Raw genomic sequence first — 24,120 nt, forward strand, 5'->3', positions numbered from 1 at the left:
GCATTCCAGTTGATTACATTACATCAAATAAAATCATAACTGTACATTGGTATTATTCTAGTACAGTTGCAGATTTACAGTGGTTTTACAATACTGTCATTACTTTATTGATTACACAGTTTCAGAATTCTGGCTGTATTCTGGCTGTACACTATATGCATTTTTATTAATTTTATGAACCGGGTCGTATATTTGTTTCTAATATCCTACACAACACATCAAAAAAACTTCACTGCTCCGGCGCAGGTTTATTTGAGCTGCTGGATTAGTTTATCACTCCCCCGGAATAAAGGGCAGCTCTCTGTCAGGGCTGGGTAGGAAGGCAGGACTCAAACGCAGACTTTTAACGAAAAAGACTTCAATAGTCAAAAACTCCCACAAAGTAAAAGGCCAACGGGCACAAGGGCGCACGTGCGCACACAAGGGCGCGCGCGCGCACACGGGCGCACACAAGGGGGGAAAAAGGCAGGCAGGAAAGCGAAACAGGCGATATACAAGAGACAATGACGCCACAAGTGACAAACAACACACACTGCTTAAATACACAAGGGAGATGCAGGTGATTGGACACAGGTGGAAACAATCCGACAATCACAGGGGGTGACAGGACCAGGCAGGAAGTGAAGTTACCCGGGGACACGAGTGGCAGAAAACTACAAAATAAGACAGGAAGTGCACCATTACATTACATTACATGTCATTTAGCTGACGCTTTTATCCAAAGCGACGTACAATAAGTGCATTCAACCATAGGGTACAAACTCAGGAGAACAAGAAACAAGAAAGTGCAATTTCCTCAAATAAGCCAATTTACAATTTGCTATAGATGAGTGACGTTACAAGTACAATTTAAGTGCTACAATTTGTTAGTCTTAGTCAAGGTAGTCTGAAGAGGTGTGTCTTTAGTTTGCGGCGGAAGATGTGAAGGCTCTCTGCGGTCCTGGTGTCTTCAGAGAGCTCGTTCCACCATTTCGGCGCAAGGACAGCGAAGAGTCGAGACCTAGTCGAGTGTTTTGCTCTCAGTGAGGGAGGGACGAGTAGTTTTGCAGATGCAGAGCGGAGAGTGCGGGTTGGGATGTAGGGTTTGACCATGTCCTGGATGTAAGCTGGACCCGATCCATTCACAGCATGGTACGTGAGCACCAATGTTTTGAACTGGATGCGGGCGGCCACCGGTAGCCAGTGAAGAGAGCGGAGGAGTGGAGTAGTGTGGGAGAATTTCGGAAGGTTGAAGACCAGTCAAGCTGCTGCATTCTGAATGAGCTGCAGAGGTCGAATGGCGGTGGCAGGGAGACCTGCCAGGAGGGAGTTGCAGTAGTCCAGGCGGGAGATGACAAGAGCCTGAATCAGTACCTGCGCTGCCTTCTGAGTGAGAAGGGGACGTATTCTCCTGATATTGTAGAGCAGGGGTCTCAAACTCAAGTCAGGTACGGGCCAGATGCAGCCCACCTCAACCGAACGCGGGCCATATGGCGTTATATTTGTGCCACAATCCTGAGCGCGTAATTGTAAGTTTTGAGCGCAGAGAACTATGTTGTAGCAAAGAAAAACATCCCGTGCGCGCAGTTTACTCAGGTGCCCTCTCCACAAACTGGTTTTCTGCGCGCAGGCAGCCGTTGCTGCGCTCTCTCCACCTCTTCACTCACGCGCTCGCTCGACGTTTCACTCACGCGCTCGCTCGACTTGCAGCTGGGTTACATTTGTGCCACAAAACCAACCAATCAGAGAATTAAAGAAGGTCCATTGTGATTGGCTGTTGGTCTCCAATCACAACGCTAGTAGAACTACCTACAGCATCGCGGAAGCTCAGCGAGTTGTTGAAGTTTGCAGCATTTGTGCTAAATGCTAATGGCCTGGATTAAAACACTTTAATGTGAAATGAGAAAACGCTGTTCTCATCATTTGCTTCGGTCATGTCTGATGGTGGCTAGCCGGACTTCTAATATCACTCGTTTTCGTCTTCTTTAGGAAGCGTTGTGATTGGAGACCAACAGCCAATCACAATGGACCTTCTTTAATTCTCTGATTAGTTGGTTTTGTGGCACAAATGTAACGCTGCTGCAAGTCGAGCGAGCGCAGCAACCGCTGCCTGCGCGCAGAAAACCAGTTTGTGGAGACGGCACCTGAGTAAACTGCGCGCACGGAATGTTTTTCTTTGCTACAACATAGTTCTCTGTGCTCAAAACTTACAATTACACGCTCAGGATTGTGGCACAAATATAACGCCATAGGGCCAGACCATTATGGCCGACGGGGGGGATGACACTGACGGTCCGACCGGCGAACGGAACGGTCGGCGCTGGGGTGGAGGTTGTAAGTGGCTGCTAACAGCGAGGTTGCTACAATATAGAACTCGCAGGCCGCACTAACATTACACTTTCATATGAAGGCGGGGGCCACAAAATATCGTCCCGAGGGCCGCAATTGGCCCGCGGGCCGCGAGTTTGAGACCCCTGTTGTAGAGCGTGTATCTACAGGATCGCGTTGTCGCGGCAATGTTGGGAGTCAGGGAGAGTTGGCTGTCGAGTGTGACGCCGAGGTTCTTAGGCACCACACCGTGACACTCTCTTCTTCATTGACGAGGAGCAGTTAGATTCACGTTTTATAGGGACAGACTTCACCGACATCGCATTGATCCATTAAGACATTGCGATGACGTCCTGTACGAACGGCATCAATGATGAAGACAAGGAGTCATTTATTCACAAGACTTTCTTAAGCCGTAACGTTACGTGATGAACACCACGCTGCAGCCGAGCGTCCACTGTCCCACAGACTCACACACTGTCTCTCAAACCATCTCATATACGCTCTCGTACTGTCTCCCAGTGTCTCACACACTGTGCGGTGTTGCGATGCAGAGAACATCTGGAAAGCCGCTGCATGTCATGCTCTTCGTGAAGTTCTGTTTGTTTATTTGCCGCTTAATAAACTTCTGGATGTTTCAATTGATCAAATTTCTGATTATGAGTAATAGATACATGGTGATTCGTCCATACACAGACTCACACACACATAATAAAACTCTTACTTACATATATACACATACATAGGATACATCATCTGATACAGTACATGTACACAGCAAATTTCAGAGTTAATTTTACTGTGAGATTCAATTTTAACTCTAAGATGGTGTTTATATTGTCCCAATCTAATCAGTATTAAATCAACACTCAGCGAAGTGTTAACAATTTAACTCGAAATAAGTGTCAAAAATAAACAGTTAAACCCAACACCAAGTGACACGGGTGTACAGTTACATTTCAAACCTATCAAAGAGTTAATTTAACTCTACTAAGTGTCGCAAATAAATCCGATCAGTGATAAATACAAAATAAATACACTCTATGTAGAGATAAAAACCCGGGTCCTCTTTTGTACAATTGACTCTGTAACAGTTGAATGAACTTTTTGCAGTGTGATGTCAACTCTGCACTTAAACACTTTTGTCGAACACAGGGAAATTAACTCTTAAGAATTTTACTGTGTGTCCTCATAACTATTAATTCGTATCGATTCTTTGTTCTTGTTTTTATCCACTTAAGAGTTGAGATCATTATTCTCATTGGATGATGATGACTTCCATGAAGCCTCCTGCCAGCAGGCGCATTTAAAGAAGTATAATCTGATTGATTAGAGTGACAGGGCACTTAAAATGAGCTTATACATTTTACCAACACTTACGCATGTAACTTGTCTGCGATACTTTGTCAGGCTTGTAGTCAGTCTTTGCCATATTTTGTATAGCACAAAATCGCAAATTTGTCTGTACACATGTGACGCTGTCCAGAAACGCTCACATCGGCACAGGAAGAACTACCCAAACAATGAAAAGCATTCGATGCGGAGAATAAAGGGAAGAAACCTTTAGAGAGACAGAGGAGGATCCTCCCCGGGACGGACCGACTGTGACGCGCGTGCAGAATGAACAACGTAAAATATGCACAATAGGTCCAATTTATACGACGCAAATGATTAATTTACACATATGCGTTCATAATCATCTGCTCGTCAGCGGAGAAAAAAGACCCTCTTCCTTTGAATTTATTTGCCGTTGTACTGTTAAAAATCCTGGTTTCAGTAATCGACTCTTCCGCCTTCTAACGTAAGATGACTGACATTTGATTCAAACTAACAACTGTTTGATTGACTGTTTGAGTCTTTGATCAGCCTTTGAGGAGTCAAGACAGCCTGTCATCAATCATCTCGTTAAATTGAGCTGGATAATGGGACAATGGGACATTCGACTTAGCTGAACCACGTACGAGGAATAGGGCCCAGTTTTAATATTATTGACAACATATATAACACAGTGAGCTACAACATTGGTTCAGCTCCAGTGTGAAAGGTCGAAAGTCACTGGACTTGAAACTTTACTGCATTTCCCAATCCCGGAATCCACAGGTGCGAGGAGGACTGCGCTCTCTGGGATTTTTCCATATTATGAAACTGGATGTTTCTGTAGAAAACCATAAAAACGTGCCATTTTACCACTACAGCGCTACCGAGACCTGATCATCTCAACAACAGCGCTCCCGCGTTACACTTTAAAGCTGATAATGTTTGCTGTGCGTGCCGCCTTTGTCCTCTGCCTGATGTCTGTGGGCCGTTCAGCTCCTCTGGCCTGTGAGGACTTGCTCCAGCCTCTGGATCAGCTGGATCCCGGTCACCTGGAGGGCAGACGGGCTATGGTTGCGGGCAGTTTGAGCTTTCCGCCATACATGGAGGGATTAAGACGTAGACACAGCGCCACCATCAACTTCTCTAGCAACGCGAGTGGAAACGGCACCCATTGGAGACGCTCCAAGCGTTTGGATAACAAGTGCCACTACGCGTCCTACGACATCTCCCTGCAGGGCAGCAGTTTCACCTTTGACGATGGCAATGTCACCACAACCTTCATCCGCACATCGTGTCGCGACTGCTTACTGATGAGCTTTGACGTGGAGTCGGGGAAGCGGCAGCACTTTTATCTGTTCAGCAGGAGGAGGGAGTTGGTGCAGGAGGAGTTGGAGGAGTTCAGGGCTCAGGTGGAGTGTCTGAGCATGTCTCCACCCGCTGTGATGGATCCTACCAAGGAACTTTGTCCAGAATAGAGGGGACACCAAACTGAACAGAAAACACAGACTGCGTAAAGACATTTAGTCCCATAACGTGTGTTTTATTGAGCCTTTCAATTGCTTTGTCTCTCGTATGTTTCTAAATGTTCATGCCCAACATCAACTGTATTTGACTGATGTTTATGTCCATAGGAGACAGCTGGAGAGAAAAGACAGAAGAGTGAAGGACGTTTAAATCATTAGTGGCATGTCCAAATAAGACGATAGCAGTTATTTCCCAGAAACCATCATCACTCTACATTTCAACTGATCTGAACTTAAAATAAAACATCTTTTTGAGGCCGAGCATCTGAAGGAGAGTGATATTAAAAAGTGTTTGAAACTAATTTAACCAAATGTTAGTTAAATCACGAAGATTTTTGTGATTGTAACTGAAGAATCTAAAAAACATCTTCATGATCATTCTATTTGCTGGGTTACAGGGGCTGTAAAATGACTACCCCTACAACTACGTTGTAAAAACATGTAACTTGTGCTGATCATGCAACTTAGTTAGTGGATTTTATCAGTCTCCCTATAAGTTGCTGAGTCAGTACATGTTTGGAGGAAAGGGTGTCTCTTGTTGTCTGAATGAAGATCCCTGATGGCACATTTAGATAGTGAGCTGTGGTTTCTGATGGGTTTTAAAGCTCACTCTGATATGGTCACTAATTCAATCGAATATAGGAAAAAGAAAACTTGCCATGATGAAGTGAGATCAAAATGCCGAATTTAACTCTGATGACATTTCGTTTGAAGCTTTAGAACTGAAACCTTTTTTTTTAATTATCTAAACAAACATAATTTCCACTTTACATATTCAAAAGTTGCATCACTGTGTTTGTATGCTGGAACAATTTTGGCTCCATACTTTCACAACAAGTTGACGGGCAAATACTGTGTGCGTGGATTTCATTGTCTCTTCTCTTCTTTGTGTTTTTCTCGGGCTTAGATGTCTCCATGACAAACACAGGCCAAACCTCCAGGAGGAATTGAGTGCATACACGGCTAATTCAAAGACCTTTGGTATAATAGAATGCAGAAAGAGAAACATTGAACCAACAAACCAACCAAGGGAAGAGAGAGCCAACCGGATTTAAAGTTTTATTGTCAAAGCATTCATGATGTTCAATCATTTCACGGCCGTGATCATGATCAACATCAACAAATAGGACCCTCCTCTCGGGCGTTGGTTTGTAGGTATCAAAAACCACTATAAAAACCAATGCATCTCTTTACCTGCCTACTTTCTGTTCAACAGTGTTGCCTGCAAACAGGATAACAGACAACAGACAATATTTTTTCACGGAAAAAATGTTTGCTTTTTGTGTCATCACTCTCTGCTTGTGAGCCATCAAGCTCCGCTGGCCTGTGAGGACTTGGTCCGGCCGATGCCTTTAATGCATCTTTTAGAGAACAGTAAGGTAATTTTTTTAAAATTAATCCAAAAGTTTATTCTTGACAACTTTGCTTGAAATTAAAATGCAATTGCTTATGACTGTAACACATAAATAAACCAAGACCAAATTCAGTTGGATGTGCCTCTGTTATTCACTTTTTGTTGCAGTATAATGCATGCTCCAGTCACGCACAGCTAATGACATTAAGATAGACCTAAATTTAGCTTTATCAGATGTGGCTCACAAGCAGAGATAAACGTGGGCGTCACAACAAGCATGTCTACAAATCTGTTCGTACAAATGGATATGTGGTTGAAAGACAGAGAAATTATGAACTAAGAGTTATGAACTATCCAATTAAAAGGCAATGTCTTTTATTTTTAGTTGCACGGTCATTACTAATACACTATCTGAGCAAAAGATTATGAGCGAACACTTGAAAAGTGTTCATTTCCACCATCCGCCTTGATAGAAATGTAATGTAATTTTTGGGACACTGTTTACGGTAAGAACGTCTATGACATTAATGTATAATGTTATCATGTATAAGTTCAAACAATCACTATTTAAGAATGATCTGCGACAGCTAAGCAATGGTTACTGGTTAACCTTTTAAATGAGCAAATCTATAATAAAATGTGAATTTGTGATAAGTTAAAGCTTGTTTACTATTTAATATACAAGCATAAGGTGTACAAACCTTTTCACCATGTAATAATTTTGTATTATTATTATTATTTTTCTTGTAAGAGGAAGCATGTAGAGCATACACAGGGAAAGAAAGTTGGGAATCTGAAGTGTCACGGAAGATGAAAAGTAATAAAACAACAGTGCCCGCCTTAGGATATTGGTCTTACTTCAAACCTGACCTGAAATGTTTTTTGTGGTAACTACTATGTGTCAGCTAATGGATAAGATTACGGTTGGCTGGCCATCGTGTTGCTCAAATAGTGCCGCATGTATTTTCCAATAAAATAATCAATAATGAACTGTTTCTTCTGTGGTTTTCCGATGTTTAGAAACTCGGGCTCAACTAGAGCCCCAGACAGACAGACAGAAGCCCTATAGGAGAATTTGTCTCAATCACATACAACAGTATGTGGCATTTTGTATTAAAGATGGAGAAAAAATTCACATAAAATCAGATGTTATTTATTTATGTATTTATTCCTAAAATACAAAATCTTCATTCATCGAAGCAACTTTGAGAAAACAGAAAAAACATATAAAAAATGTAACTCTCGTAAGAGGAAAGAGCCGTAAAAACATTCAAATCAGAGAGTAAAACGTATGATATCAATTATAAATCATATTTTTTATTGGTCCTGGTGATGTGATATGTTGCTGCAAAGTGCTGCCCTATTCATATTACACCTTTAAGAACGTCCCTGAAGGTTCAGGGCTTAGGGGGGACAGTGGGATTGGACCTGAGATTCATTAATAGCACTAAACGTCACATAATCTCAATGGATTTAAACTACTTCTGTATGTCAGTTACAGTGGGTGCTTTGTGAGATGTAAAATGCTCAATCGGGGAAGCCGTAGGGAGAAGACAGGCTGGGAGTTTAGTGTAGTTTGTCAAACCGGGTCTTGAAATTAGCTTGATTTTCTGTTGTTTTTTATTGTTCCAGTTGTATTATTAAAAATTGCCAACAACCTGCCAACCGACTCCGCCTCTGACTGCTGCTCTGCCATTTTCGTCTGTCCTCTGTCCGATCCTGTCACAACAGCTTCACATCATTTTGAATAACCAGGCTTGCGAAACAGATTATTTTCCCAACATGCCTTCTGTGTTTACACATCCACAACAATCAATACATTTCTTTAATGGTTTTAATCTTTTACAGAGTCTTTTAAAAACAGGATACATATGTCTTTAACAAACCCCTTAACAAGGTCATAGCTCATCCAATATATCTTTTTTTTCGACACCGAGAAGTACAAAATCCTTAAATGTTAGTGAGTTAATTTCCTGAAGTGACAAACATGGGGTACTTTTTCTAACTATAGAATTCGCAAATAAGAAAAATTACTTACTTATTACTAAGTTATGAACTTGATTATACATCACTGCAGTGTACATTGTTATATTGTACGTTACCATCTTAGTGTATCTTAATACCTTTACTCAATAGGTTGAGTCACACACAATGCATTTGTGGTGGAAAGTTATAATACAGTACTTAAATAATAATTTCAATTGCTTGAATCTGAACATGAAGACTAGGCCATCCAAACTCTTATTAATGTTTTAATGACAGAGGTATATTATTTTTGACTTTCTGCATAATTACTGAAAAAACCGATGAGGTTGATTGCCAGTTTGGAGACTGTTGACCTTACTCCACTGCAAAACACTGTCTCATTCCCAGAAAATATCAAATATCAAATGAAAAAACATCTGAAGTGGGAGAGAACCACAACACATTACAACTAGTAATCACATTTCTTTCATTGCACAATAATGGAATTCACAGTTGGTACTGTGACCATGTACTGTGTCGCAAGACTGGACTGGACTCTAAACGCAAGCATATATTTGGACTGCCGCCCTTATCCAGCTCCATTCTGGGCCAGAGCTGAGGCCACTGTTTCAAGTCAAGTTCAGTCTGTATAATATCATCATGTTTCCCCTCTTTGCCGTCTTTCTCCTCTGCTTGATGTCTGTGAGCCGTTCGGCTCCTCCGGTCTGTGAAAGATTGGTCCACCCGCTGTCTCAGCTAGACCCCAGCCATTTCCAGGGCGGATGGGCTCTAGTTGCGGGCAGTCTCAACCACCAGCCTTCCATGGAGAAACTAAGGCTCAGAGACAGCATCACTATGTTCTTCAGCAATTCCAGTGACACCTCCAACGTCTACACCCAAATCAATCGCTTTGATGATCGATGCGAGTACCTGCGCTACAACATCTCGGTGGAGGGAAGCTCCTTCACCTTTAACGTGGGCGAACGCTTCAAGCTCGACGGGGCTGTCCTCTCCACACACTGCCCGGACTGTGCCGTGATGCGGTGGATTGTGCAGTCGAAGAGCCGGCGGTCTGTAGACTTGTACCTGCTGAGCAGGAGGAGGGAGGTGGCCCAGGAGGAGATGGAGGAGTTCAAGGCCCAGCTGGCGTGTTACGGGCTGCCCACACCTGTGGTGATGGATCCCACCAAGGAGCTCTGTCCAGAGCATCCTGAGGGCCGGCCAACCAACAGCAGCAGCTCGGATTGAGGACTAAACGGAAGAATAAAAAGCGTGAGGGACTCTGTCGCATTGGGCAACAATAGTGTGTAACAATCAGTATTACTGGAACTTTCCTTAAATTCATCTTGATACCTTTACTCAATACGGTGAGTTATACAATGCATGCAAGTTATAAAATAGTACTTAAATAATAATTTCCATTACTTAAATCTGGACATGCAGACTAGGCCATCCAAACTCTTCAAATAATAAATGTTTTAATGATGGTATTTTATTTTGACTGCTGCCATCTTGTTCACCCTCTATCTTGGAGACCATAACAAAGCTGTGATCTCAGCCTTGTGGATGCCTCAGCAGATGCTTAGAACTACTTAGGGGGAACAAAATACTGTGGATATATACTCTGAACAAAACGTTATTGTTGTTAGACCTCCGAACCACATGTCTGTTTAATAAAATGCCTAAAGATATTTAAGAGTTTTGCACCATTGTTATTTCTCACAGGGTGGAGAAGTTGCCCTGAATCACCTTTTAAATGTTGCCAGTACATCATGACAGGGGTCATCGTGGCGCAGGGGTTAGAGAAGGTGTGCTGGGAAGCACAAGGTTGGTGGTTTGAGTCCTGGCTGCCCCATGTTCCATGTTGAAGTGTCCCTGAGCAAGACACCTAACCCCGAATGGCTCCCTGGGCAAAAATGTGAAAAAGCCATGGCTTTAAAGTGTAATGTAAGTCGCTTTGGATAAAAGCGTCTGCTAAATGACCGGTAATGTAATGACACAGTGGGATCTATTTAGCTTGAATGTCTATTTTTTTTGTTCATTTTCCCATGTTGACATTTAGTAGGTATGGGCCTGATGTAATGAGCGCATTATTTGAACAATAAGTAATTTTCTTTTGTTCAGTATGTGGGCCCGTCAACCGTCAATGGAGATGATAGATTTTGGTAACCTGTGAGACGAATGTTCAAAGGATGTTTGATGCCATGTTAATATAATTTGTACATTTTGAATTCAGGCTGTATGAATAAAATCACTACTTACTGCTTAAAGGGTCCTACATGGACATTTTTTTGTGTTTATTTTGGTGGACCATGTGGATAAAAGGGATTGTGTTGCCGGGAAACAGTCCCTCTGTAAAACCCTCATTTTACTCCCACAGTCCTGATTCAGGTTCTCCGGTGCCTCCCTGAGGAGTTTCTGATTAACGTGCAGGATATTTTCTAATTTCATGGAATGCTACCCGGTGGTACCAATGACAAAGCATTAAGAATAACTATATAGAAACAGACAAACTAGTATAAGGATACATTTTAGACAGTTTTGTGGCCCCTTCAGTTCTGCAGAGTAAATTAATGGATGTATTGATTGGTGCGTTGTTGATTAACTCGTGAAACAGTTCAAAGAACTCCAAAGATATCTGTTGCTACATTCGAATTTTACGAAAATCTTAAAGCATGTGATACCGTGTGTTTTCCCAGATATAAGAGAACCCAAATGAAGTGTGCTGTGACATGATCACCCGCTTATCCCTTCAGGAAATTCTTCACTCCCGTTGCATGGTTCAATAATGAATGCGTGTTCACTAATTGGATTAGTGCTATATATATATTCCAATCCACAACAATAGGGAGAGCTCAAGCCTGTGCGTTTGCACACATGCTCATTCGTGTGTACTTATTGTGTTAGGGAATGTTTGCTACAGTGAGCTTCTTATGCAAGTCGTGCGAGTGCAATTGGTCCGCTGAGTGTGCTGGAGGGAGGAGATACAGGCAGCGAGGCTGCAGAGCTGTGAGAGTGACCCAAAACAAGACAAAGTGTGTGTCTCAGTGTCTGTCGGAGGGCATCTTCAAAGCATTTAATTGACAGGTATGTTGAACTGTAAGCTGTATTATAAATGATTGGTGAATGATTTCTACAATAGAAAACAACTGCGTAACAAAAATGTTCTTAGCAGCCGAGCTTGTAGAGACCAGCTTTCACTGGTGTTGCCTCGGTGACTAAAAGCATATCAAAGTAAGTGACTGTAAAATTCGCAAATAACTATGTCAGCAACCATTAAACAGCAGCAGAAGTGGTTCTAATTAGGGATGAAGTTGGCTGCATTTATTTTCAATTAATTTGCATTTTTGTCTAATACCCTCAGATCTTAAAGTACCTTAGGACACTGCTGACCCCAGAAAGGAGTGTAAGTTTATTTGCCAGGCCCGTTGCAGATGTATTTTTAATGATGATCATGGTTTGGCTGTTCTTTTGATAAAGTGCGCCCTCTTTGTAGATAATGAGCAAAACATAAGTGTGTTAAGGGAGTTCTAATCCACAATCACTTGCAACCTCAGTTACCCAAAGAGAGAGTTGAAGAACCGTTATATTCTGAGCCTCTTACAAAATGAAACCGAACAGCATGCCATATTAGATGTCGCAGGAAATGTTCATAGGGAGAATATCTCATTAGGGGATGCCAGATAGTAGTCGGATGTCATTCCCGTACCACAATATAAATGAGAGGATTGTTTATATGCTGTAGTGTTGCAGGATTGTTGTATTAATTGATTTGAGCTTGTTTGTTTTCAGCAGGATTTTTAACAGAATCAGCGGGTTTGAGGGAATAAACTGTTCAAGCAGATATTTGCAATAGATTTAAGATTTAAATTGATCACAATAAGTACCTTCTCATTGTGACAAAACGCTTGCTTTCACACTGCGTTTCAAAATAAATGTAGCTCCTCGTTCTCAGTCAACAAATTACAATATGTTACCTTCATGAAATTCGTTGTCTCTGTCAACAGGCGGTCTATTTTTTAGCAGGGCCGGAAGTAATCCACCCCAATTAATACCTGACTGTTTATAGCCCAGTTATTTTCTGTGTCTACAATCAGTACAGGTGCAGTATGCACAAAACAGATGCAATTATTGAGTGGCATTTAGACACAGTGATTACTCTTTGGGAATGCCAACTATCCCATTCTCTCCTCAGTCACATCCTGTGATTAAACAGCCAGTATGAAGATATCGAAGATGCATTTCACAATGGGTACTGATTGAAGTCATGGTCACATTCAATGCCTACTTCAATATACTGTTTGTTCATAATATAAACATAAACTTTAAAAAAAGGAAGAACTCAGAAAGGGTTTTTCAAGGACTGTTTGTGAGACCAAAGATTACATTAAAACCCCTTTTCTTCCAAAGAAATATTTCTTGGAGCATTTTTGAAAGCATGGATGTTAAAAGAAAACACCCAAACAACCCCAAAAACTGTGACTATGAACCATGATTGTTGTTGGCTTGCTGCAACATGATCAGCCCTGGCCTTTTCGGGTGGAAGCTTTATAAATAGTTCTAGCATGAACCAAAAATGACCATATAATTACAGTTAGCACCATTGTTGTGTAAAGTGTAGGACACCGTATTGACAATTTTACATTGGAACATAATGGTGGAATGATAGACAACACAATTGTACCAACTGGCAGCCCAAAGCCAGTGATGATATGCAGCTGGTGAATGGTTCCCAAAACTCCCCATTGTTGGCTCTACAGTGACTGTCATAGCTGTCATGACTGCTCTCATACTGATTTACCACCATTAGGCCGCTGTGTTCAGCCGTGGGGACTGTGCTCTGCCATCATTGTCACTACAGAGATTCCCATTAGTCCTGCCGTGTCACGCTGCCAGTCCTTGTTATCTTTACATCCATCATCCATCTGACCATCTATCTATTGTATCTGTCCATCCGTCCCAGTGGATCATCACTGACTAATCATGGCCAGCGCTCTGATCCACGTTCCCCTAAACGACCAATCAAAGAGTTGGAGTCCTGCCAGAGTTGCTTGGAGAGAATCAACATGGAGGAGAATTTGATTGGTTTGTCAGGATGCAAAAGAAGAGCACAGAGGGGTTGTGTGTGTGCACAAGAGAGGTGTGACGAGGGCATACTATTGAGCCAAAAGCAATATTGAAATAACAGAGGGACAGTGTGTGTATATTAAAAAGAGAGGAGCAAACCCCTCCTTTCATTCAGTAAACCCTGCGGACAATCCTATTGTTATTTCAGTTTGTGTATGTGTGTGTACACTGAGCCCCTTTGTCCAGCCGTAAGAAGATTAAAAGAAAGGTGAATGTTCTGCAGAAAGATTTAGCACCTTACAGACCAAGCTCATGACTTTCACTTTCTTTCTTCAGTTCTAGCTACAGGGTTGGACAACAGGTTGAATGAGGTTTGAAAAAAGAAATAAAAATATGGAATTTATGGAATTTATGGTTTTAAAACTATTCCACAAACTGTAAATACCGTACAACGAGTCCCTTGTGTGGGAATACCACAGCAAATCATTTAAATCATCTTGGACATCTGTTTATGCTAAAACACTACATATCACCTCAAAAGTTCAGAAACTCGCTGTCAACTCAGACATAACATTATTTCAATTTCCACAACACCATGTGAGTTGTTGAACGCTGGTAATCACTCTATTGTTTCCTCTTTTCCTTCTGTGTTTCTCCGCTTTCACTCAGACCGACTGACTGGAAGCAGAATATCTGGCAAGGGGTTTTTACATCATCAGACACCATGGCAACAAAGCCAGTGGAATGGCAGGAGCAGGGTCGAGTCAACGCGCTGGACGAGTGGGTCGAGGAGCTGTGGCCGCAAGGCAAAGAGAGTGCAACCCTGAGCCACAACTCCACTCTGCAAGATAAAGATGCTCCAAGGGCACAACCCGAAGAGGACATCGACGCCCTAGAGCTAGGAGCTCAAGACCAAACACTGGGCAGCAACCAAGCGCTACTAGGAACCAAAACATGCGATGAAACCACATCGGAAAATCTGGAACATACAAGAATTAGTAGCTGCATCCCCACAGAGACACCAGGGATGGGGACAGTATTAGATGAAAAATCCCGGGCTCAAGAGGAGAAGTCAGTTGATTCACGCAAAGCTGCTTTCCCGACTCCTCCCCTCGGTGCTTCATCCATGGAGGAATGCTTTGAGAAAGAGAGTCTTTCCACCCTGGTGAGGGAGCTGGATGAATTTATGTTGGACCCAACAGAGGACCTTTCGTCTCCCGATGGACAAAATAGTCTTGAACGGCCACCTCTTCTCTCTAAGCCCGCAAATACAGAGTTAGATGCATTATCGGAGGAGACGACTACAGAGGAGAATGACACACAGCCGAACTTCTTACCGGATGGTTTTGACTGTAGTGAACCTGAAGATAAGATGTCGGCTGTAGCTCCTGAATCAAATTCAGCAGCTCATTCTCCTCCCTTTGCCAGAATCAATGGAGCATCAATCACAACACTAGACGCAGAGGGCAAGCCTTTCCACCCTTCACATTCTCCCAATACATCAGTTTCCACTGAACAAGACCCAACGTCAACCTTCCCTGCATTTTTGTCAGCCAAACCGCAGGGGGAGCTGTTGCCCCAGAGCCAAAGGGAGCTTACCCCCAGGGGAGTAAACCAGGAAGCTGCACAACAGGTGCTCTGCAAGAGCGCCTCACCTTTGTCTACTGTTGTCATGGAGCTGTCTGATCGGGGTGGGGCGGGGTCTGGTTTTGCGGTCGCTGTGAGAGAAAAGCGCAGCAGGGCGGGGGACCGCACACTGAGAGGAGGCACGCAGACAGGTGGAGAGGGAGCGCAGATCAAGACTGTTGAGCGGCAACGCGTCCGAGAACGGCCAAAAAATTCCAAAACCGTCGAGAAGCAAAAGATTGAGATAGATAAACGCTGCTGCTGCGTGCCTGCTAAACACAGCAGGATGGAGACTGACTCGTGTGATGATAGCCAGAGCGATAGTGGAGTTTCAGCGGACTTCTCCCCATGCAGCACCTTGGAGGGCACCACCATTTCCACGGCCTATCCAGCTGCTGCGCCCAAAGAGACCCCCATCGAGAGGGAGATGCGGCGGGCCGTAGAACGTGAACACAGTCTGAGGAGATCCAGAGGGCTTCCGAATCCACCCACCTCGCCAGAGTATGTAGAGATCCCTTTAAGAAAAACTATTCTCTGCCAGTCCGTAACTAAGTCTGAGAGGAGTCACTGCAAAGACAGGCAGTTAGCGGGCAAAAAGATGGAGCAAGAGATACACGAGGAAGCCGAGAGGGAGCAGGATCTGGTCAAGCTGGGCAAAGTTCAAGGCTTCTATGACAAAGGCACAGTCCGCCAAATCAAAGAGAGGAAACAGATTTTCGAGGCCTTTCAGAAACCCAGTGACTCAACTTTGAGTGTGTCAGCCCAGAGTAAGCCCACGTCCTGGTCCTCTGCCAGTGACGTTTCAACCCTGGAGAACCAGGAGGACATCTCATCGCAGGCATCCACCATAGGAGGGTCATATTTGCCCACTCAGAGCACGAGCTCAGTCATGGGAGGTGGTGACCCCGCTAGGACTCCCAGAGGACCAGGGTCATCTGAGGGCATGGCCTGTAAAGTCATCATCCTAGAAAGCAATATCAGTGTTCCAGCACAGAAGCTCTGCCACGCCAAACTGGAGGCAGGGCCCGTCACTGTAGTCAACTCTGGGCGTCCGAGCGTCTCATCTTCTAGGACAGGAGGACGGGGTAGGATTAAAATGAGCGAGCAGCAGGAGGAGGAGGAGGATGAGGAGGAACCCAAGGAGAATCCCTTCTTCAAGCTGCGCTCCTCAACAAATTTGGTCAAAGTAGAGCAAGACATCCGGGAGACTCAAGAGAGAGAAAAGGAGCTTCACAACCAGAGGGCCAGTCTGTATGGGGGCACAGGAGAGAAGGAAGGAAGAAGCACGCCAGTCCCCACGTTGTCAACCTCTTCGTCACTGAATGGTCTGGCTTTTCCTGACTTACCTGCGTCGTCATCCAGAGGGGGAACTAGACACACAGCAGGTTGGTGTTTGGAGTGAGTGTGTGTGTGTGCCGGGCTGAACCCACATGGCAAATGTGTTTGTGTGCTGGGATGCTTGAATTGAGCATCATTTTCATGTCTTTATTTCACATTATTTCATTTTTGCTCCTGGTCATTGGAAAACCACTAAACATCTTTCAAAATCAGCATTGGATTGTCCAATTTCAGATGAAGAATTCAAAAAGTGAAGACAACTTTGTTTTATTGTAGTTCCTATAGTGATATCGAGAGCTTTGACAACAAGAGCAAAAAGTGAAATACGTTGTTTCCAACACAGCCTGCTGCCATTGTGTGCGCTAAACTGTATAGCAGCGATTCTCAACCAGGTTTCATGTTGGGGATACTGCGTAATTGATACATGTATATTAACCTTGTGTCCTACAAAAGTGCCCCCACACACAACCGAGCTGCATTCTGAATGAAGTTTTGAGGGAATAGTATTTTCTCCCGCATTTGTGTTGCAGTCTTAAAAATGTGTATTAAATTGAATTGAATGCAAATTGAAACAGAGCAGAAAAGCACCAACATGACTTAGGTTTGGTAAAACACGATGACTCCAGGTTTCAATTGGGACACAAACAGCTCTTGACTTGGTGAAAGTCCTGTGTTTGTAACAAACGTGACTCTACATGAATAAAATTGTCCCCAGCTGTCATGGGTTTCTGTTGGACACATCAATCAGGCCGTGGTGTGCTCGCACGGTACCTGAATGACCGTGACTCAGTGTGGGTTAATGAATAATTGAATTACAGACAATGAGTCATGCCTCCTATTTTCATAATCTTTTGTTTCCGGTGACTACTTCCAGTTTCTCGTTCTTCAAGGTAACGTTCATATTTCTTTCCCTCCATGCTGCATTCATGTGGAATCAGGTAGAAGGTAGACAGAAAAACGAACATGATGAAGGATAGCAGGATGGTCAAATATGGTGACACCGGCAGATAATTCCAGCAATGAGAATTTACACTGGATGATACGTCGATAGAATAGTATATAATAAATAAAATAACTGAGTATCGCATGTATTTATAGAATATTTACATAAAATGGTAAACACATATATTTCATTCCGTCACCAGAGCAAAATATGTTTCATTTTGCCGTACTACCATTCTTTTGGGCTTTCTGTTTAACCTGCATGTCCAGAATGTGTTGTCATTCCGCCTGATTGCACGTAAAAGCAGCATTATTCCTTCTTCACTTCACTCCACTTCTTCATGTTGACTAATTAATTTGCTTCAGGGCTTCGTTTCTCACAGTTTAGAGCACAGAAAGACAACCTTTGCCTGATTGCTATTCTGATGCAAACTCTTGCTCGCCATGTTTTAATGAATTCTCTCTCTCTCTCTCTCTCTCTCTCTCTCTCTCTCTCTCTCTCTCTCTCTCTCTCTCTCTCTCTCTCTCTCTCTCTCCTGCAGGACGCCAGTCAGTTGGCAAGTTGGGGCTGTGGCCTCCAGGTCAGCCTAAAGAGGAGAGGATTGACCAGCCAGAGGTGAGTCAGCGTTGGTAATTTAATGCAATTAAATTTAAACATTACGGTGGGTTGTAACAGTGCGTGGGTTATAACATGGCTATAACAGTTCTGAACATTCGACCACAGAGTGACATTTTATACTTTCGATTTCTTTTCTTTTTTTGCTGGATGAAGTTCCAACCATACCTATCTGGTGCACCTAGAGGACATGAAAATGTAGGCAAATCACCCTCCTCAGTCTCGTTGAAATGCAACGGATATCAGGTTCCACAATCATAAAGATTCTCTAGCAGTTCATAGGAAGCAGAGATACAGAGACAAAAATACATCAAAATAAATCTAGATACAAAATACCTCTTAAATAAATGTATTAAAATGAAATGCAAAATATACTGGTGCCAGAAAATGTATCAAATTACAATACATGTATTTTGTATTCAAAATGTAGGAAATATTTTCCATTTTCTCACAATTTGTTGTAGCAGAGCATTCAGGTTTGGGCTGTATAATGTACACACAACACATTAGGGCCTATGTGTACTATTAAAGCAAAATTTGGAAAGTAGCTGTACACAGGTAAAGAGCCTAAAGTAGACACAGCCTTGGTTCCATCTTTCCATGTTGATTTTTCTTCTTCTTGGCCAACTGTACAATGTATAACATAATAATACTTTCCTTTTAAATAAAATAAAATAAATTGGATATTTAATGTTTAACAAATGGACATCTACTGTCATAGACTGGCTAACTGGTGTCATCAGGTAATTGACATGGCATCATGATGTTCACGTTGAGAAGATACAGCATAACTTACAGAGCAAGATTAGATGATCAGACGTTTCTTAATGAGGTTATAATGAACATACAAGTTCCCAATCTCCCTCCCTACAGCTCACAACTCGACTGATTTGAGTTTATTCGCTAAACACCAGCCTAGCCTAGCACTAGCATCAATCGCTAGCTTGATATCATAATCCTAACCATGTAGCCTACATACAATAGGTTGTGTAGCCAGACCCAGACATAACTGACATGAAGCTGATGCTCAGGAGGATGTCAGCCTCATATTCAACCTCACATGGGCCACAAACATCTGATAACTGACTGAACACACTAATAAGCGTATCCTCATAGATAAAGGAAGACGGAAACAGATCTGAGAGAGAGAAGCAGGGAGAGCTTGTGAGGTGAGTGTGGGCGGGAATGTGTGTGTTTAGGGTGTTTATGTAGTCAATACTGGTGAAAGAGAAAAGTTAATGGACAATCCCCTTAATTTCCTTGAACCTGCCTTGTGTGCTTCTCTTTGAAACTTTGCTATCCTTTAATTCAGTTTGGCGTTGATACGCTGGGTTTCAGCTTCAGTTTGACGGTTCGGTGTTAGCTGCGTTTTGATCTGTTTCCTCTCCAGCACTCACAAGTGTCTCCCTCCCTCTCTATCTGCTAGTTGGTTATCTGCTTTCTCCTTAGACCAGGTTCCTGATTAGACTCAGGAATAAACGCAGGATTGCAGCAGAAAATTGCCAGAGTTGTAGAGTCACACCAAACACCGTGTTGGATCACAAGCGTATTAACCTCCTTCTGTCTCATAATAATAATAATAATGCTCATCCAAGATATCGTAGAGGAAATTCATTTATGCCGTGTTGGTTGACATATCTGATGTTTCTGCTCTTAATTTCCTTTTTCTGCACTTGCTTTCATCCTGTTTTCGTCATCTCTTGCTTCCAAATTACCGCTCGCTCCCGCTGTCCTCTGCTCCCGTCTTCTCTCACCCAGTTCCCACAGAGTCCTCGGACCCCGAGACAGAAGAGCCCTCTTGTGCAACGCTGGGAGTCGGGCCTAGTCAGCGAACACAACATGGAAGACAACTGAAGAACCGCTGATGGACCGAAAAGTGGGGAGGAAGGTTCAACCGAGACCCGTAGTTTATTTTTAAGTGGAGAGCTGAAAGACTGTCACAGAAAAAAAGAAGATCAGTGTCTGGAAAGAGGGAGAATACTAGAGGAGGAAAGAGCAAGAAAGAGGTTGAGGATTGAGGCCACAAATGAGGTCAGGAGGATTGGGAGCGAGGAAAAGGATTGGTGGTGGACGAAAAACCCTGAAGATTCCTTTACCAGGGCGGTTGGGGAGAAGGAGGGCTGCATATTGATAAATAAACCGTTGGTTTGCTTCTGGTGCTGGAAAACTCCAAGATTACCAATGTAAAAAGGCAAAGAAAATAGTAGAAATGCAAATATATTGAGAATTTTCAAACTCTAATGAAGTTCTTTACCATTTTACTCATTTGTTGAAACAATTTCCTGCTTGAGAAAAAATGTGTTATTGCCAATTTTATGACACATAGTTGCTAGTTTATTGCACCTGTACAATCTACCGTGGTCCCATACAATGTAATAAACCCCACCTTTGTGTATCTCAGTCTGTTACTGAAGTTGAAGCAATTAAACCCCATTTATGTATTCGAAGGGGAAGGGACTTATAATCACCTTTCTGCATGATTGATTTCAGTGTAACACTTGCTAAAATATGACCGGCTTCACAGAAATAATTAAACTCAGTGTTCTTGTGTTTCTTTTAATCCAGTAACTTGGTGGATGTAGGCCAACGATCTGAATTATTGCACAATTTGTATCCATGAATGACTGCTTCTTTTATTATGTTTCACGCATCCCCAGTGAAAGCTAGATTAGCGTATTAAAGCACCTTCTTGAAGAAGGATTTTAGAGGCAAATAATATTCAAATAATAGCTGCTCCATTGTTTAGACTTTTTTTTAAATTAAGCATTATGTAAGTATTTTTGAGTAAAACCTGATCCACATGATTAAGCTTGTCTCCTTAATTGATTGAGTGTGATTTAACTAATGCAGCACAGGCGCATGAAATAAACTAACTAAAGGAAGAGTGGGTGGGATTTAGAGGGCTCTGTTATGGAACATAATCTTCACAGGCATGTTTTTATTTGTTTGTAATCCGGCTCACATTAACGCAGCCTCGAAAACGGAAAAGAAAGCGTCACGTGGCACACTTGTCCCTTCAAGGTGTGCTTAAGTCCATATTGGAGCCACGTTGCTGCCGTTTTGAACCATTGGCACCGTCACTACCAACCTGCGGCGTACGATGGCCCCGTGTGTGCAGTGGGTGAACACACCCGAAAAACAATTCGGGTGCTAACAAACCCCCCCCAACAAGACTAAAAGCTTGGCGCTGAGTAAAAAAACTGAGAGTTTTGGTTTCATGGCTTTGAGTGATGTCAGAGTTACATACAGCCGGCGCTCTTTTAATGCCTCTTTGTTAAGGGGACAAAAGTATGATGTCAAGGGAATGTGTGTGTGTGTGTGTGTGTGTGTGTGTGTGTGTGTGTGTGTGTACGGGCACACGTTTCTGTGGGTTTTAGATTAATTGTCATGGATGTATGATACTTTTTTTTGTGTGCCTCAAAGCAGTGTGTGTCTATTGTGTGCTTGAAGACAGACTCACAGTGGTGGAATGTAACTCACTCAAACACTGTTATGTTTAATTTAAGGTACATCCACGTGTTTGAGTACTTTTTCTTGTTACATTTTCAGGAGAAATGCTTGTGATGCTTCACTGCATTGCTTGAAATTATTATTTTTTATTTTTATAAGTCACTTGTTAAAGATTTTTAAAAGTCAGTTGTTTAAGATTCTTCATGGTAAACTGCACTTCCAGTTACCCTGATTTGCCAAGTATAAATAAAAAATATTGTCCTAATGTGCCTCAGGTAAGTTTTGTTTGTTTCAAGTCACTCATTAGTGTTTCCTGTTTTATTTTTCCTATTCTCCTGTTTGATCACTTCCCTTCTCTCCTATTTGTGTTTTCCCGCCACATTTGAGCGTCTGCCTCGGCCTGATTAGTTTCACCTGCTGCTCGTTAGCGCTGCAGATACCTGAGCTCACCTGCTGCCCTTCCCCATTAGTCCGTCCCCACAGATGCTGCCGCAGTGCCTTTGTCCTCTGTGGGTTCGTCTTCTTCTCTTTCTTGTTTTGTCAGTTTGGTTTCTTGCGGCCTGGTTGCGTGTGAGGTTCCCCGCTGTTTTCTCCCGGGATTTTTGACTCACAACATTGGACCACATCCGTTACATTTCGTGTAAAGAATATGTGAATGCCGTGACTACCAAGAGGGCAGAGAAGTGTGAATTATCTCACTTGTAGCTGCAACAATTTGAAAGCAGGAGAGATTGAATTGTGGTGTTAAACATACCGTAATATATGTGCTACAAAAAACAATTTAACAATTGTGTAGTTATGATGACAGCTTGTGTATCTCTTCCTAAGGCTCTGATCTGACCACATTCCATAATGATACCTTACCCTGTTATCATGCTTTTATCTTGAATGTAATTCACCCCCAATGGAATAGCTGGAATGCTGACACAATGTTTACAAGTCCAAACTGCTGAAAAGACCAAATATCTGTGTGTTACACTATCACTCAATCAAATGTCACACTATATTTGTCGTGTATATATATATTATTTATATAATAGTTAGTAGTATTACATGTCATTTAGCTGAGGCTTTTATCCAAAGCGACTTTGTGCAGTGTGCTGCCGTAAAGGCGCCCAGGGAGCATTTAGGGGTTGGGCGTGTTGCTCAGGGACATTTCAACATGGGACATGGAGCAACCGGGGTTCAAACCGCCATCCTTGTGGTCCCCGGCGCTCTACTCCATGCACCACCGTCGCCCTTGACACTTACACTACAGTGCCTGTCAAATTAAGGTGCATGACATTCTTTTCACATTAGGCCACAATCTGAATTGACGGAATAGTGAATTTACACTGTTATGCTCATCAGACAGTGATTGTGCAATACAACAGTATAACAAAGCCCCAGACAGCCGTTGCAGCTGAGCCTTGCATCATATTACACTGTTACTGCTTCAAAATGATGGTTACAGGGTAACAGTGTCCTCCTCCGCTCGCATCTACTATTGTCTGTGCTAGGGGAGGAGGTGAGGAAAGGAAGCGAGGATGTACAAATTGGGAAATGAGAAAGACCATATGTGTGTTGATAGAATACACACATATGGTCTACATACATTCTTACAGATCATTTTCCACACATGTATCATAATGCTCTACATGTGTGCGTGTTGTGTTTCTTTGATGTTCAAAAGCCGAGGGTTTCTAATCGCACATGTTCACACATGTTTCCCTGTGTCCAAAAACCTCATGTTTATTTCACACTATAGGATATTAGAAACAACTAGAAAATGCTTTTCCTGCTGAAAATGCGTTGGAATGCAAAAAGCTGAAAGCTGAAATGAATTTTAAAAAATTGCTGAAATTACAGAAAGTTGAAGGGAATTTGAAAAATTTGCTGAAATTACAGATATTAGAAAAGCTGAAATGAATTTGAAATTGCTGAAAATACAGAAATGGGAGAAGCTGCATGGAATTTCAATAGAGTTGCTGAAAAAGTACAAATGAAAACAACTGAAATAAATGTGAAATATTGCAAAAGAAATACAGAAATGAATATTAAAACATTGCTGTTAATACAGGCATACGAAAAGCTGAAATTATTTTTAAAAACTGCTGAAAATACAGGAAGTGGGGAAGGTGAATTTAAATAGAATTTCTAAAAAATACAGTTGCTGGAGCTTAAATGAATTTAAAAAAATACAGAAATAACAAAAGCTGAGATGAATAAAAAGGTTTCAAATTGTTTGTAGTAATATTAATAGTAGTATTAGTTATAATTGTAATTGGGGTATTAGTAGTACCAGCAGTAGAAGTCGGTTTAGTATCAATAGCAGTAGAAACAACTGTAATACTAATACTATTAGCCATAGTAGTATTTGCAATAACATTAGTAGTAGTTTTAGTATTAATAGCAGTAGAAATACTAGTAGTATGGTAGTAGAAGTATCAGTTGTAGTACTACTAGAAGTACTAGTAATATTCTTAGTGGTTGTAGTGGTATTTGAAAGAGCAATATGTATTTCAACGAAACTGCTTCATTCTGAGCTTCATGGTTAAGGTACAGATAATCATTGAGGCTTTTATTTTGACATGATGGAATTGGGTGAGGGGGGCTTGGGAGACAGAATGTTTGTT

The 24,120-nt window shown here is 42.2% G+C and overlaps 3 protein-coding genes across 5 annotated transcripts; all 3 read left to right on the plus strand.

Annotated features, from left to right (window-relative positions):
- Positions 1–4,479: 4,479 nt before the first annotated feature.
- LOC144383230 (uncharacterized) lies at positions 4,480–6,633 on the plus strand. The gene has a single exon (XM_078080241.1). The coding sequence runs from the start codon at positions 4,563–4,565 to the stop codon at positions 5,097–5,099; it is 537 nt and encodes a 178-aa protein (XP_077936367.1). The 5' UTR covers positions 4,480–4,562; the 3' UTR covers positions 5,100–6,633.
- A 1,706-nt stretch (positions 6,634–8,339) lies between these two features.
- On the plus strand, positions 8,340–10,736 carry LOC144383231 (uncharacterized). The gene has a single exon (XM_078080244.1). The coding sequence runs from the start codon at positions 9,127–9,129 to the stop codon at positions 9,712–9,714; it is 588 nt and encodes a 195-aa protein (XP_077936370.1). The 5' UTR covers positions 8,340–9,126; the 3' UTR covers positions 9,715–10,736.
- A 649-nt stretch (positions 10,737–11,385) lies between these two features.
- Positions 11,386–20,863, plus strand: misp3 (MISP family member 3). 3 transcript variants are annotated; one of them, XM_040187573.2, is made up of 4 exons: positions 11,386–11,553; positions 14,203–16,544; positions 17,982–18,055; positions 19,814–20,863. In XM_040187573.2, exons 2-4 carry the CDS (start codon positions 14,258–14,260, stop codon positions 19,907–19,909), a joined length of 2,457 nt encoding a protein of 818 aa, XP_040043507.1. In that variant the 5' UTR covers positions 11,386–11,553; positions 14,203–14,257; the 3' UTR covers positions 19,910–20,863. The 3 variants fall into 3 exon arrangements, with proteins under 3 accessions (XP_040043507.1, XP_077936368.1, XP_077936369.1); XM_078080242.1 differs by having other exon boundaries at positions 11,409–11,553; positions 19,368–20,863; XM_078080243.1 differs by lacking the exons at positions 17,982–18,055; positions 19,814–20,863 and adding an exon at positions 17,436–17,501 and having other exon boundaries at positions 11,418–11,553.
- The last annotated feature ends 3,257 nt before the right edge of the window (positions 20,864–24,120 follow it).

Source organism: Gasterosteus aculeatus, chromosome 9 (genome assembly GCF_964276395.1).
Source record: "Gasterosteus aculeatus chromosome 9, fGasAcu3.hap1.1, whole genome shotgun sequence".
Classification (NCBI taxonomy): Eukaryota; Metazoa; Chordata; class Actinopteri; order Perciformes; family Gasterosteidae; genus Gasterosteus; species Gasterosteus aculeatus.

What these genes read in the sequence shown, in the direction of transcription:
- LOC144383230 (XM_078080241.1), top strand. Translation starts at nt 4,563, where the DNA reads ATGTTTGCTGTGCGTGCCGCCTTTGTCCTCTGCCTGATGTCTGTGGGC.
- LOC144383231 (XM_078080244.1), top strand. Translation starts at nt 9,127, where the DNA reads ATGTTTCCCCTCTTTGCCGTCTTTCTCCTCTGCTTGATGTCTGTGAGC.
- misp3 (XM_040187573.2), top strand. Translation starts at nt 14,258, where the DNA reads ATGGCAACAAAGCCAGTGGAATGGCAGGAGCAGGGTCGAGTCAACGCG. An exon ending in GGGAACTAGACACACAGCAG is followed by an intron (nt 16,545 to 17,981) that starts GTTGGTGTTTGG and finishes TCTCTCCTGCAG; the next exon opens with GACGCCAGTCAGTTGGCAAG. An exon ending in AGAGGATTGACCAGCCAGAG is followed by an intron (nt 18,056 to 19,813) that starts GTGAGTCAGCGT and finishes TCTCTCACCCAG; the next exon opens with TTCCCACAGAGTCCTCGGAC.